Here is a 13,581-nt window from a genome sequence, read left to right as displayed (position 1 = left end):
CCTCTGGTGTCTGTGGAAAGGCAGCCCCGCTCCCGAGCATCCCCACGCTAGGGTGGGGGGTGGGTGGAAATCCCTTTCTGACATGCCACTTGGGTTCCCCCGCAGACAAACGAGAAGGGACAGGTCGTGACCAAGACAGCGCTCCTGAAGCAGATGGAGGAGCTGATTGAGGAGCCGGGCCTCACGTGCTGCATCTGCAGGGAAGGGTACAAGTTCCAGGTAGAGTGCTTGGCTTGGGCCTGGTGGGCGGCCTGGTTGCTGCTCCAGTGGCGTCCTTCTCCTGCGGGCCTCCTCATTCTTAGATGAGCTGGTGTCGAGGCCTGTCTCAGGGCCAGCTGTCCTTTCTAAAAAGAGGAACGCACACTGCTCTGAATGTTAGCCTTCACCATCGCCATCCTCACCACTGCCACCGCCACCACCAATGGCACCACCATCATCACCACCACCACCCCCACCGCTCCCGCCACCAGTGCCACCACATCGCCATCACCACCACCACCACCGCCCCCAAGGCCCCCACAGCCGCCACCGCCCCCACCATCACCACCATCATCACCACTCCCACCGCCCCTGCCGCCACCACCACCTCCCCCGCTGCCGCCACCATCATCACCACCGCCACCGCCATGACCACCACTACCATCATCCTTGGAACCACCACTCACTGAATTCCTTCTGTATGCTAGTCCCAGTGCCCAGAGCTTTCTGTAATTTTGTCTTTAAAGCTACAGAACCCCTAAATTATGGATGGGAAAACGAGGGTCACCTGACAAAGCCAGAATTCTAGCCCATGCTTCTCTGACTCCAGACCTGGGGCTTTAAAAAAATATATCATTCTGCTTCTAACCAGGATATCTGGGAGAAGATCAGGACTTCTACCAAACTAGATTTACAACTGAAAGGATCAGAGCAGCAAGTGACCTATTTGTACCCCTAAAAGCTTACAAGGCGTCCTCGTCCCTTCCAGCTCAAACATCCTGCTTAGCGTCCATGCTACTGAAGGGCTGCAAGCCTTCTAAGTCCTGCTGATGGCACAGGCTCCTGGGAGCAGCCTGATAAGTTTTGTAAAGCAAGTGACTTATCCAGAAGGTGCTTTATTCTTTCTTTTCAGCTGTATAAAGCAGCCAAAAGAAAAGAGTGACAGTGTAGACTTCCATGTCTGCCTTCCCATTCGCACAGCCTCTGCTTTACTTTGGTTGCTCTCCATATTCCTCGTCTCCCTAGGGCTGTGCCTGGCTAAGTGCTTAACCAAGAGACCGAGGTGCTGACCCAGCACCGCCACTCTGAGTGCATTCCTTCTTGGTGGGAGAGGCCTGCGGGTCCCTCTCTTCGGCTTCCCCTCCTCCCAGAGCCTGCCTTGGGGGTCACCTCACCTTCTCCTGGTGTCTTTACAGCCCGCAAAAGTCCTGGGCATTTATACCTTCACCAAGCGGGTAGCCTTGGAAGAGATGGAGAACAAGCCCCGGAAACAGCAGGGCTACAGCACCGTGTCTCACTTCAACATCGTGCACTACGATTGCCACCTGGCTGCCGTCAGGTAGGCCCGGGCTCCTCTGTAGACTGCTTCCTCAACTGTTTCTGTCCAGGCCCGTGCTGCGTCAGAGCGGGGGCAGCTTGCCCAGGCCCTATACTGGGAGGAGGTAGGATTCTGACCGTGAGGTTTTTGTCTCAGATGTAGGGTGTCGTGCCTTAAACCACACAGGCCCAAGAGCCACCCATTCCTTATGATTAGGAAATCCGGTGGGCTTGTGGCCTAAGGCTGGAGAAAGCAGCCTTGCCTCCCCGAAGCAGCAGTTAGCGCTCACTGCCCTGCGATGGAGAGTGCTGAGCCCTCTGGAGCCGGGTGTGTGGGCTAGCTTCCCTCCTGAGTGGTAGCAGACTTTACCACCCCCGCACTCGCCCAGGTTGCCACATCAGTCCCAGCAGTCACATGTCCCGGCTCTCCTCCCAATCCAGGCTCGCTCGTGGCCGGGAAGAGTGGGAAAGTGCTGCACTTCAGAACGCCAACACTAAGTGCAACGGGCTCCTTCCGGTCTGGGGACCCCATGTCCCTGAATCCGCTTTTGCCACCTGCTTGGCAAGGTGAGTATTGAGTGGTGTGCATGGCAGAAAAGAGGGGGTTGCCAGGAGAAGGGGGGAGATCAGCGATCAGCTCGGTCTGGAGACCTGTCACTGCCCTTGGGAGCCCTGGTCTTTCTGCGTGCTGGCAGGGAAGTTGCGTCTGAAAGAGGGAAGAACTCGGCCGCGAGAGACCAGCACCCTCAGCATCTGGTACACCACGTGGAACTTCTGGTTATCCATTCCCTCTTCTCCCTTGTTGATCTCAGGGCCTAAAACACGGGACCCTGACTTTGTCCTCAAAGCCGACATTTCTGAGATTTCTCTTCTGCAGCGTGTGTCTCTGAGGTTTAATGCAAGTAGCTGGGTGGCATGGGGGTGTCAGGTTCCTTTCAGGCCTCCCTCGTTCTTCAGAGTCGAGTCGCTAAAGCTTTGATGAGTTCCGCGCTCTTGCCGGTGCCCTGGGGAGTGGTGACCTACCCCGCGTCCTATTAGAAGGCTCAGGGATGGAAAGGCACCTACCAGTAGTAATGATGGGCAGTGTATTGAAATGCTTACCATGTGCTGTGTACTACACACATTCATTCTCTGGGTGAAGAAGTTGAGGCACAGAGAGGTCAGGTAAATCACCAAGGTCACACAGGCAGAGCCCAGGCTGATGATGGCATACACTGATGTAGAAAAATACCTTTCGTTTGGAAGTTGAGAAAAGATACTTAGGAATAGATCATCTTGTCAGAATTAATACCTTCCACATTTCTTCTTCCAAAATGTACTTTCAGATTTGGCTGTGAGACATTCTGTGACATTTGTCCATCAGGAAGCGGGCCCCCCAAAACTGGCGAGCTCCCCTCAGAGCTTGGAGCCATCCTGTTCCATCCTAGCAGAAACGGAAATGTCCTCTGTTCCCATTTTCCTGCGGGTGCCCCTTCCCATCCTCGGCTCGGCCCTTCTCTCCTCTGCCTGCGGGGCCTTTGCAGCCGTCAGGCCATGCTGTGCCAGGGCCTCTGCCTTCCAAGCTGGGCTGTCCCCAGGAACTTGCTTTGTTCACCACTGTTTGCTCTGGTGCTCCTCAGGCACAACACTTACCTCCAGGAGTGCACGGGCCAGCGGGAGCCCACGTACCAGCTCAACATCCACGACCTCAAGCTGCTCTTCCTGCGCTTCGCCATGGAGCAGTCGTTCAGCGCGGACACCGGCGGGGGCGGCCGGGAGAGCAACATCCACCTGATCCCCTACATCATTCACACTGTGCTTTACGTCCTAAACACGTCAGTATCTCAGCCCTGTGGGCAGAGGCTAGCCGGTCCTCCTGTGCCCCTCTGTCCAACAAGGTCTCCACTTTCTGGGCAGCCGAGGGCTGTGTCTTTGGACTGTCTCTTACCCAGAGGGGAGCAGGAACTGGGCGAGGCCAGACCACCAGACTTCCTTAGCTTCCACTGCCCTGTCGCCTCCTCTCCCCATGGGACTCGGAGCTCTTGGAGGGGGGAGGCCGTGGGTCAGAGCTGACACAGTCACTGTCAAGGGCACACAAGGTGTAACAGGAGAGAGTTTCACGACCAGGGCCTGCGGCAGAACCAGGGACCCTTCTCATAAATGGAGAACTGGACTTGCCATACCTGTTTCCTGTCCGGTGAACAATGCTTCTGGCAAGTTGAGGGGCAGGGAGTGTTGCAGATTATTGAGAAGATTAGCTGGTGATAGAAGGAGAGACGGCCTGTGTTTTTATCTATTTTAGCCGTCCCACAAGGAACAGTTAGGCTGATAGTGAAAAGTATAGTTTTAAAGAAGCAGTTAGGGGAGAGAATAGTATTCATTCATTTCAGCCTAGATTTTTAAAAAGTGAATTAGATTTAATATACTTGAGCTCTTAGTTTGGACAGTTACGTGCTTTAGGCCCTGTTTTCCCACAAGAGTCTGACACCTGCGTTGGGCAGGGAATCAGCGGCTGTTGAAAGGCCGTGTGCCGTCTGCCCGAGGCAGCTGCAGGCCAGGTGAGGCAGCAGACAATTCGTCTCTTGTCCTTTCTGGTTTTCTGTCTTCAACAATGTTGTTTTCCCCTTCCCTCCCATTTCCCGGTGAGATAGAAGGCTGACCTTGAGCCACAGCCCTCATTGTTAAAAAGATGCATGGGCAGGTCTCTCTCAGTGGGTGACCTCATCTGCTAAGCTGTTGAGACCGTCAGAAGAAACACCCACATCATTGACAGCACAGATGTTCCCACTCTCCAGACTGCTGCAGGCCTGAGCGGTGCTAATTACTGGTGTTCGTGGGGCCTCTGACAGAGCCCGTGGCTTTGTGGAGACCTGCCTCTTGGCGGCTGTGAGGCAGAGTGGACCGCTCACTCCAAGGGGGGCACAGCCCCACGGAGACAGCGTGATTTGCCCGGCAGAAGATAGCCAGCGACTTTGTGGCACTGGGTTTCTCAGGTGCCAGATACTTGCTCGAGTTCCTTGCTCAGGGAGGGAGTCAGCTGTGTCTCAGAGGTCTGTTAGAAGCTGACTGGAAGCTTCGTGGAGAGGCACTGTTGCCCAGCCACCAAGCACTCCCCTCGCTGGTCACAGCAGGGCCTGGGTGGCACATTTGTGTCCACAGGTAGGAAGGTCACACTGAACCAGAGCAGAGCTGGGCAGGTACTGTAGTGGCAGAGAGCTTTCGACTCCCAGTTCTGGAAAGTCAAACTGGGAACATTCATCTGTGTCATCCATGTCCGTTCTTCGGGAGCAGAAGGAAGCAGGGTGTCCTTACACTGTCTCCTCCTGCATTCCTACGGTGCGATGTCTGCTGTCTGCAGGCCTGGTGACTTCCATCCCCACCTCCTTTCTTTTCCTCCCGCAGGATGGGGATAGAGCATCAAGTGCCCTTGTGAGAGCACCATTCAGGCTATAGGGCAGGAGTATGTGATTAAGAAGGTCTCCAGTGGTGTCCCTGTGCTGTTTCTGTGGCTACTCGCTGAAGCTGGTGCCGGGGCGGGGGGGTGGTGTGCAGTGTTCACGGGATGGAGAATGTGGAGGTTTGGCTCCGCATCTGGATTGCCGGGGTTCGAAGCCTAGGTCTTCCACTTCCCGGTGTATGACTTCTCTGCAAATTCCTCTTCTCTGCTGTTTCCCCTTCTGTGGAATCAGGGTATTACCTCTGTCCTAGGGCCGTTGTCAGGAGTAGGTGAGGTGATCCTCCATATGCTCCCAGAGTGGTGCCTGGTGGTGAGGTTCATGATCACATCCCCACACTCCAGGCGAGAGGGAGAACAGGGAGCATTGCTCACCCAGAAGTAGATGTCGTAGACACATAAGGAAACACCGAAGTGAAGTGCCCAAGTGCCCAGAGAGGGGACCGGTGTACACGTAGCACAGACAGCCTAGCTGTGAGGGCTGTGTGGACTGAGCGAGAACATAGGCGGGCTCACAGAGTCCGAATCTGGGCTCACATTGGCTCCTTCACTTGCGGACCTGCTGGCTTTGGGAAGGTCACTTCACGGCTCTGGGCTTCAGATACTGTGGTAAAAAGGTGCCAGCTGTCACCTTCCAGAGTTGTTGTTAGGACCTTTGGTGGTGGAGTGTTTGTGAATGTGCCCTCCGTGTGCAAGGGGGCTCAAGAGCCAGTAAGTTGTTTGAAATTGTTCCAGAGCTGAATGGGGGGTGGGCGCTGGTGAGGGAAAGGAACATGTCACCGGGAAGGGCTCGGAAGGGAAGCAGCAGCCCTCGGAGCGGGGGTGGGAGAGGTAGTCAAAATGGGTGGCTATGTTCCACGATCCGAGCGTTCCAGAAGCTTAAAAGAAGAAGAGAAGTTGACCAGCTTTCCTTTCCTCTTGCTGCTGGTGCCTCGCTTCTACCCTGGCTTCATCGTGTCCCATTTGTTCCAGAACCCGAGCGACTTCGCGAGAAGAGAAGAATCTGCAGGGCTTTCTGGAGCAGCCCAGGGAGAAGTGGGTGGAGAGCGCCTTTGAGGTGGATGGGCCGCACTATTTCACAGTCCTGGCCCTCCACATCCTCCCCCCCGAGAAGTGGAGAGCCACACGTGTGGAAATCCTGCGGAGGCTGCTGGTGACCTCTCACGCCCGGGCAGTGGCTCCAGGGGGAGCCACCAGGTCAGTCTCTACTCCGGCGGTACCGTCTTCCGGGCTTCCTAACGTCTGGTTTGTGTACTCCCTGTGTTCTGCGTGAGGGCCTGGTCCCTCGACTCAGTGCCCTCTGTCCTTCTCATCTCCGTCTGTCGTGCCGAGAGGCTAGGCCCAGTGGCTGGCAGGTGCCTGGCCACCTCTGGGTCTTGTGTTCAGCCACTAGAAAGGCAGAGCCAGGCTCCAGTCTGGACGATTGCGGAGAAGCAGCCAGCCTGGCACAGGGCGAGGCTACTGATGAGGAGGATTAGGGCCAGCAGGGAGCTGGGGCAGGTAACTGGGTTTTCCCAGTCCTGCTGGGCTGGCCATTAACTGGGAAGGCTTCCGCATGGCTGCACTGGGGATTTTCTCTTTGGATCACAAAATGCTCATTATCTCTCTCCTTGGTCACATTTCCTATCCTGTCTGCCCCATGTTCCACGAGCCTTTCTTGTCCTGTTCATGTGGACGTGTCCCAAAGAAGGAATGACATTTCAGGAAGGAAGTGTCTTTGTTTTCATGACCTGTGCTGTGATTTGGGTCAGATGGGCGGCATCTTAAGAGAAACGACTATAAACAACAAGAAGCCCTTCAAGACGACCGCAGACGACCGTGGATTTCCACACTGCGTGGACTCCATGGGCACTCCTCTAGCGCGTGGTGGCCCCGCGCAGTCTCTGCCTGTCCTGGAGTCCAGAGTAGGCTGTAGGTTTGTCAGCTTCTGCCACTTCCCTGGAGTGGAAGATCTGGGCTTGTTTGTCTGCTTTTGCTAGAATCTGAGGGAACATTTCCACATCTGTAGGCCAACCAGGGAGCGGAGGAGGAGCTTTCCAGCCCCTAACAATGACAGACCAAGGGGCACAGACCAGCGGGGGCGAGAGTCGTGTGCCTGAATTGGCACATCCGGTACTTTGACCCCCACCAGCTCTGATTGAGGCCGCCTTGCTGGCCACAGGCGCCTCCCACCCTCAGAGAGACCAGGTCGGGGTTCTGCTGAGTCTGGCCGGTACCAGCTGCTCTGTGGAGAGGAGGCGGCGGCGAGTCTTGTCAGCCACCTCACCCCTCCCCCATTCCATATGTAGCACCTTCCAGTGTTTCCCAGAGTCCAAAGCATTCATGCTGAACTAGCTGCTAGAAGTCAAAAGTTCGATCCGGAAGATAACAGGTTGTTGATAAGCCAGCCTCAGCCCGTCTCCGCGGCACGGAAAGTGGCTCTTTGTGGGGCACTGGCTGTCAGTGGCAGGTGTGGAATCTGAACCCCCAGGAGCTCTTCTGCTTTCAGCGAAGAGACCAGAATTCGTCACTGTCCCAGGCAGTTCGTGTGGCCACAGCTTATGCAGAAACGCCAGTGCGGGCTCTGCTCCCAAGCTGCCGTTTTCTCTGTGGCGGTTTAGTCACCTTTGCTAATTAGCCTAAAATAATTAAGTTGGGCAGGTCACTCACGATTCCTGCTTAGCACAGCACGGCAGCCACCAAACCTGGCGTGGGGTGGAGGCCCGAGCGGGCACACCTGAGACAGAGTCGTGGAGGTGCCGGGTATGAGCCCCATATTGGGACACCCTCTGAAGAGAGACCGTGCTGGAGGGACACTCAGAGGGTGACATCAGAGGGTGTCCTTGGCAGGAGGCTTTGTTGTAAGTCCATGATGGGGTGGGAGGCAGCAGCTGATACAAAAATCTAGGGATTTGCACAAGAGAAGCTGGCCCCTTCCGCGTGTTTTACACAGAAGGAGGTTTCCTCTGCCAGCAACTTGCCAGTAGAGAGGCCTGGGACTTCCTTAGGTTTCCGTCAGAGCCTTGTCTGGTGGCTTGTATGCCGCGTGCAGAGCTGCAGAGGGGTGGGTGTCCCCCTTGTCCCCTGGCCTGCCTAGCAGCCGACTTCACTCGAGGCTGCAGGGTCCCCATTCAGGGCCACTGGAGAGAGAGGGTGCTTTGGAGGACAGTGGAGTGCAGGGAGGGAACAGGAAGAATATTGAGCAAACAGAATTGTCTCACTTTGTTATTGTTTTACTTTACCTTTGTTAGTTAATGAATTTATATTTATTGTGTCTGGACTTGGATGGCCTATGCCCTGCTCAGCAGTCTCTCTGCTTGAGGCCCATACGGGATCGTCTTGGCTTCGGTGATAACCTCTTTGCCTGTCTCACTTCGCTGATTCTTACTACACTTAATACTACATTTTAGTCCCTTTAGTTAGGAGCTTTGTTCTAGTGTGTTCTGAGATACAGGATTCCCATGACAAGGCTCATCTAGCTTTTACTTCGGATGTGAGGCAATTTGCAAACAAAAGCAAACCCTTGGTAGTAACTGAGCCCTTACACTGGTCTTTCATTGCCGGTGCAGAGGGGGTCAGGGCTCTCCGTCACAGTGGCTTTACCACTGTGATTTAGGGTCATTGCTCCTCACACCAGCATCGTCTGCCGAGAGGGCAGGGGACGGTGTCACAGGCCGCCCCCGGCGTTCTGACGGCCTGCTGGCCTTTCATCCTACACTGAATCACTGGGTTGAGTGGAGATGGCCCTGGGCAGCGGCAGAGGGTGTGGTGGCAGCTCTGGGATTAACCAGGATTTAGGAGGTGTCCTACATACTACTCTTGCTCAGCCCCAGTGCCCCCCACCCCCGCCAGCTCGCTGTCTTTCTAACATAGCCTGTGGTTGCCAAATCCCTGTGTTTGGCTGGCTTGGGTCTGCTGTGTGCAAAAATTCTCCCGGGGGAATGTCAGGAGTGAGGGAAAACCCTGTTTCCTACTTCATTTATGAGGGCCCATCAAGTCCAAGGGCTTGTGTGGGGGCTGAAGACCGGGACATGTGGGACTCTTTGGCATATCTTCAAGGCGGTGGTCTTGGGTTGCCATGTGTACCTTATGTCCCCCCGGTTCTGATTCACCCTGATCTGGAAGAGAGTCCATACGACGGGTATGTCATGGATCATTGTCCTGGCTTCAGAGGTTCTTGCCCGCAGCTGCTTTTCTCTGACAAGATAGGCGGCGGGAACGGAGTCGTGCACAGATTAATGCGACCCTGGCCTTGCTGCTGTCATGCTCTGCTCTGTCCTCGTGCGTGTCGGGCCAGGGTCTTCATGGGCATGCCATTGGATTTTTTTTTTCCAGGCTGACAGACAAGGCAGTGAAGGACTACTCTGCCTACCGCTCTTCCCTTCTCTTTTGGGCCCTCGTCGATCTCATTTACAACATGTTTAAGGTAGGGAAGCCGCTGGAAGCTCGGCTGGTTTCTGCGAGGGTGTGAAAGGCCTGTGCTCCACGGCCTTTCACCGGCAGCAAACCACTGACCGGGGAAGGATCCGCACGCTCGCTGAGAGCCCGCCGTCTGTGATGCATGTCTGCAGCCGAGGCTGCGTTGCCCTCTGCGTCCTCGTTCGTTCTTGTCCACTCTGTCTGGGTAGCCTGCATTGCCTATGTGAGTGTGACTCACTCCGGCCCAGCTCACAGGACGGACACTGCCCTCTGCTTCAAGAGAACCCTGGGGTCGGGCGGGTGCCGCTCAGTTGAGGCCTGGTTAGTGTCCCTTTCCTGGGGAAACGCAGATGGGACCTGTGCCAGGAAGAGCGGTCACTTGTAGCTTGGAGGTCACGTGACATGGTGCATCATTAAGGGGCTACAAGAGGAATGACACGAGACTTTGTTGTTCCTAGAAGCAAAACAGGTCCTCCAGGGCAACTTTGATGTGGGGGGAGGGAGGAGGGCTGCCTTTTGGCATTGAGAGCGCCTGACTGACTCGAGGCATTAAGTAATCCAGCCCTGGGCCTTTCTCCTGTTGGTTCTTGTAGAAGGTGCCTACCAGTAACACGGAGGGAGGCTGGTCCTGCTCTCTAGCGGAATACATCCGCCACAACGACATGCCCATCCATGAAGCTGCTGACAAAGCCCTGAAGACCTTCCAGGAGGAGTTCATGCCCGTGGAGACCTTCTCGGAGTTCCTCGATGCGGCTGGTCGGTGTCAAGGATTTATCCATCAAAGATCTTTTCCGGCAGAACCCACGTGTATCTTAGTGGGGCTGATCTTAGCTTTCATCTTCTCAGCAGCAGACACACAAGCAATATCCGGGAGGGAGATGTAAACACCAGGTCCCTGGTAGTAAGCACAGCGGCTGGGGCGTGTGGGGATCTCCTGCCTCCCAGGCCCTGGGCTGCTCACGTCGTTGAAGCGGTACCATGGTTACCCCCACTTCACAGATGGGGTAACTGAGGCTTTGGGGATTAGCTCTTTCCTGTGGGACATACCTAAAAAATTGGTAGAGCCTCTTTTAAATTCCCGGCTTTTTATGACAGTTCAGAGAATTCACATTGAGCTGACTTGCCTTCTTCCTGCCTCTTGGGGACCGAAACTTTTGTCACAGCTACCCGGGGCAAAGAGGGGAGTGTTCAACTCTAATTCTAAAAACAAGTGGTAAATGTCGAAGCAGAGCAAAGAGCCTCTTGCTTGGAAAAACACAGCAGCACTTTGAACCGTTGTCCTTCTAGACACCCTTAGATAGTCCCTCATCCCACAGCTGGTGAGGAGGAAGTTCTAGTTCTTTCCTGGCTGCAGTGCTGTCTACAAACTTGTCATCCTCCTTGCAAACATGGCATCTCATCAGCAAGCCCCAGTGATGGTGGTGGAGGTGGTTGGGGAAGTGCAAGCAGGTTGTAAAGGTCCCGTCAGGCTGCAGGCGCTGGTTCAGAGTCCGGTCACTGCCGGCCTTGCCGGGGCACAGCTGCCAGAGCCAGGGCCGAGGGGATGGGACCTGCCCCGCTCCTGCTTTTTATGAAGTATAAAGAAGCTAGGAAAAAATTCTCCTCAGATTTTGCTGTCAAGGGAAAGCCTCCACTAGCATTTTCCTATCTGTTGTCCACTGGGAACCATACCCTCAGAGGTCCGGAGCGATGCTCCTTGGGAATGCCACTTTCCTCCCAGCTCAGTGCCACCTCATGGAGTGCCCCACGTGCTCTGGGGCTTCCAGTGTGGCCATGCTCTGAGGTGGCCTCCGTGGAAGCTGAGCACAGCCATGAGCCCTTGTTGGCCTGGGGCCGACCCCGGGATCCGGTGGTCACGCATTGGCACTGCTCGGCTCAGTGTCTTAACTGTTAGCTTTGACATTTCTCCCCAGGAGCGGTCCCTGCTTAAGAGCAGGTGGCCCGGGTTACGTGTGTCCTCAGTGCCGTGCTCTGCCCGTCGCCAGGGCTCTGGGGCTGTCTGAACTGTGAGTGGGAAGAGAAGAGTCTGAGTAAAAGGGCAGGAGGTGGCCGGGGAGGAAGGTGTTCACCTCATTCCGGGGCTTCCCAGCCACCCCGCAGCTAGTGGCAGCGCCCGTGGCCCGAAGCCGGCGAGAGTGGGAGCCCGACGGGCGGGAAGCCTCGTTGACTTCACTCAGGTCCGGGTTTTACAGCAAAATTTTATTGCTTTGTTTAAACTGGTAGAAAATTTCGGAACATCAGACACACCGTACTCAATGCAAAGGCAAAAACCGCTTCCAAAGCCAACAAGGGGTGATGGGTGCCAGGCTTCACCCCGCTGGTGCTGCTGCGGAGAGAACTTCGGTGTGAGCGGCACCGGGCCTCGGGCTTGACCGTCATGGCTGTGAAGCGGGAGCGCCCTGCTTGGTGACGGAGGGCCACAGCGGCCACTGAGCACCTTCTGTGCACTGGCACGTTCACATCCGTGGCCTCCTTTAATCCCCCAGTGGCCGAACCAGGACTTGTTATTGCCCCCATTTGCCGGTTGCGGAGACAGAGCTCCTGAGCTCTGGCGGCTGCCTACAGGTTGGGACAAAGCCTGGCCGAGCCCGGGGCCTTGCTACCCTGCTCTCCTCCTCCTCCCCGCCCTTGGGGGCACTGGTGTTAGCTTTTCCTTGGCCCTGATCCCTCCGAGAGTAGGCTGGATGCTGGGGGCTCCCTCCCCTCAGACGACCCCTCTGCTTCGCACTCCGTCCGCAGACGAGGTGTCGCCCCACCCCTGCCCCCGTGCGGTGCTCCGCGGACCCGGCTGGGGAGCTCTGCCCCGGGCAGCCGTAGGGTCGGCCTCTGCCGTGTTAACACCTTTAAACACGCAGTGGCGGCCAGTCCTGGAGCACAGCTAACTCCTCTGACAGGACGAGAGTGTTTGCTTGGTGACTGTCTCCCCAGGGAGCGGCCGTGTCAGAGCTTGTCGGGGCACACCATGTTCTCTGCGCGGATGGGGCAGCCGTGACTCAGTGGGCCGGGGGCTGTGTGTGCCCGTGCCTAACGACCTCGGCCCTCCCCTGTTTTCCAGGCCTGTTGTCAGAAGTCACCGATCCCGAGAGCTTCCTGAAGGACCTGTTGAACTCAGTCCCCTGAGCACCACACGGAAGCTGCCGCGGGCAGAGACCGAAGCTAGCTTGCCTTCCGTCCTCCGTGTTCTTCCCTCCTGTGCATTGACTCCCCCCGCGGGACGCTGCGGCATCATTCCTCCCTCCCCCCCTCATGTCTTCTTGGAGTGGCTTGGGGCTTTTAGGCTTCCTGTTTTATCTTGTGTGTGTGTTGCACTAGCTACGAAGTTGTCTGTAACCCGAGCCACGGAAGGACCCGTACGTACCTAGGAGCCACGAGCTGGCCTGGCCGACTCCGCACCCGAGTGTGCACATCTTGAGAAATAAACGACTGACTGATACACATGAGAGAGAGGGTGTTGCCTGCTGCTTAAACCCACCCTCAGTGCCCCCGGCCGGATGCTGTCCTTGGCCACGCGGCGCTTTCTGGCGTGAGCACAGGAAGACTGACGTAGCCGAGTCGTCGTTCTTGTCAGCACCAGACGGAGCCCGTTTGCTCTCGGCCGGCAAGCCGGGGCAACGTGTTTGAGGAGTGTGAGCTTTCCTAAAACAGACCCCTCGGCCTCTCTTAGTTTTTTGGCCTTAAGAGCTAGAACCCAAAGACTCAAGAAGCCGGTGCCTGCAGTCCTCGGCCGGAGGCAGGTGTGGCGGAGTGAGGGCGCTTGACGTTCCCGCTCGCTGTGCGTCGGAGAGCCTTTGGCGACTTGCTTCAGGGTTGCTGTGTTAGGAGAGGGCCCGGGGTCATCGCTGCCCTTTCCCGAGCCACTCTCTGCCGGGCTCCGGTCTCTGCGGGGCGCGTGTGTGCGTGCACTTCCGGTCTTCCCAGGGGTCATGCAGGAAAGGGCTTGGGGACGGGCATCGTTGGCGGGTCTGTTCCCCTGAAGCTGTGTCCCGCAGCACGGTGGCAACTGCCTCTGTGGGCCTTGAAAGCCGCTTTCCCGCGCTCGTGGGCAGTGGCTCTGTGGCTAGTGAGGTAGCAAGATGCACAAGGCCGTCTTTCCAGACTCTAGGGCAGGGCTGTGCCAGGTGTGGCCTCAGGGGGGGAGGAGCTTGCTCATGGCCGTCTTTTGTTTTCCACGAGCCACTCTGCCAGCCTTCTCTGAAGACCACTGCCGCTGTCCCGATGCCCAGCGTATGTGGCTC

At 56.5% G+C, this 13,581-nt stretch overlaps 1 protein-coding gene across 8 annotated transcripts in view; it reads left to right on the top strand.

The window, feature by feature from the left end:
* The window catches only part of UBR4 (ubiquitin protein ligase E3 component n-recognin 4), a 133,661-nt gene extending 120,877 nt beyond the window's left edge, over positions 1 to 12,784 (top strand). For all 8 annotated transcript variants that reach the window (XM_032863583.1, XM_032863585.1, XM_032863584.1 and 5 more), the window contains 8 exons: positions 106 to 219; positions 1,395 to 1,537; positions 1,957 to 2,082; positions 3,135 to 3,329; positions 5,921 to 6,145; positions 9,263 to 9,353; positions 9,940 to 10,102; positions 12,402 to 12,784. In XM_032863583.1, the coding sequence (XP_032719474.1) occupies positions 106 to 219; positions 1,395 to 1,537; positions 1,957 to 2,082; positions 3,135 to 3,329; positions 5,921 to 6,145; positions 9,263 to 9,353; positions 9,940 to 10,102; positions 12,402 to 12,466 (1,122 nt within the window). In that variant the 3' untranslated portion in view covers positions 12,467 to 12,784. The remainder of the gene's footprint in view (positions 1 to 105; positions 220 to 1,394; positions 1,538 to 1,956; positions 2,083 to 3,134; positions 3,330 to 5,920; positions 6,146 to 9,262; positions 9,354 to 9,939; positions 10,103 to 12,401) is intronic.
* Positions 12,785 to 13,581: the final 797 nt, after the last annotated feature.

The sequence above is a fragment of the Lontra canadensis genome, unplaced genomic scaffold (assembly GCF_010015895.1).
Source record: "Lontra canadensis isolate GAN:19392208 unplaced genomic scaffold, GSC_riverotter_1.0 scaffold25, whole genome shotgun sequence".
In the NCBI taxonomy this organism is placed as follows: domain Eukaryota; kingdom Metazoa; phylum Chordata; class Mammalia; order Carnivora; family Mustelidae; genus Lontra; species Lontra canadensis.
This window is presented reverse-complemented; position numbering and strand designations above follow the sequence as displayed.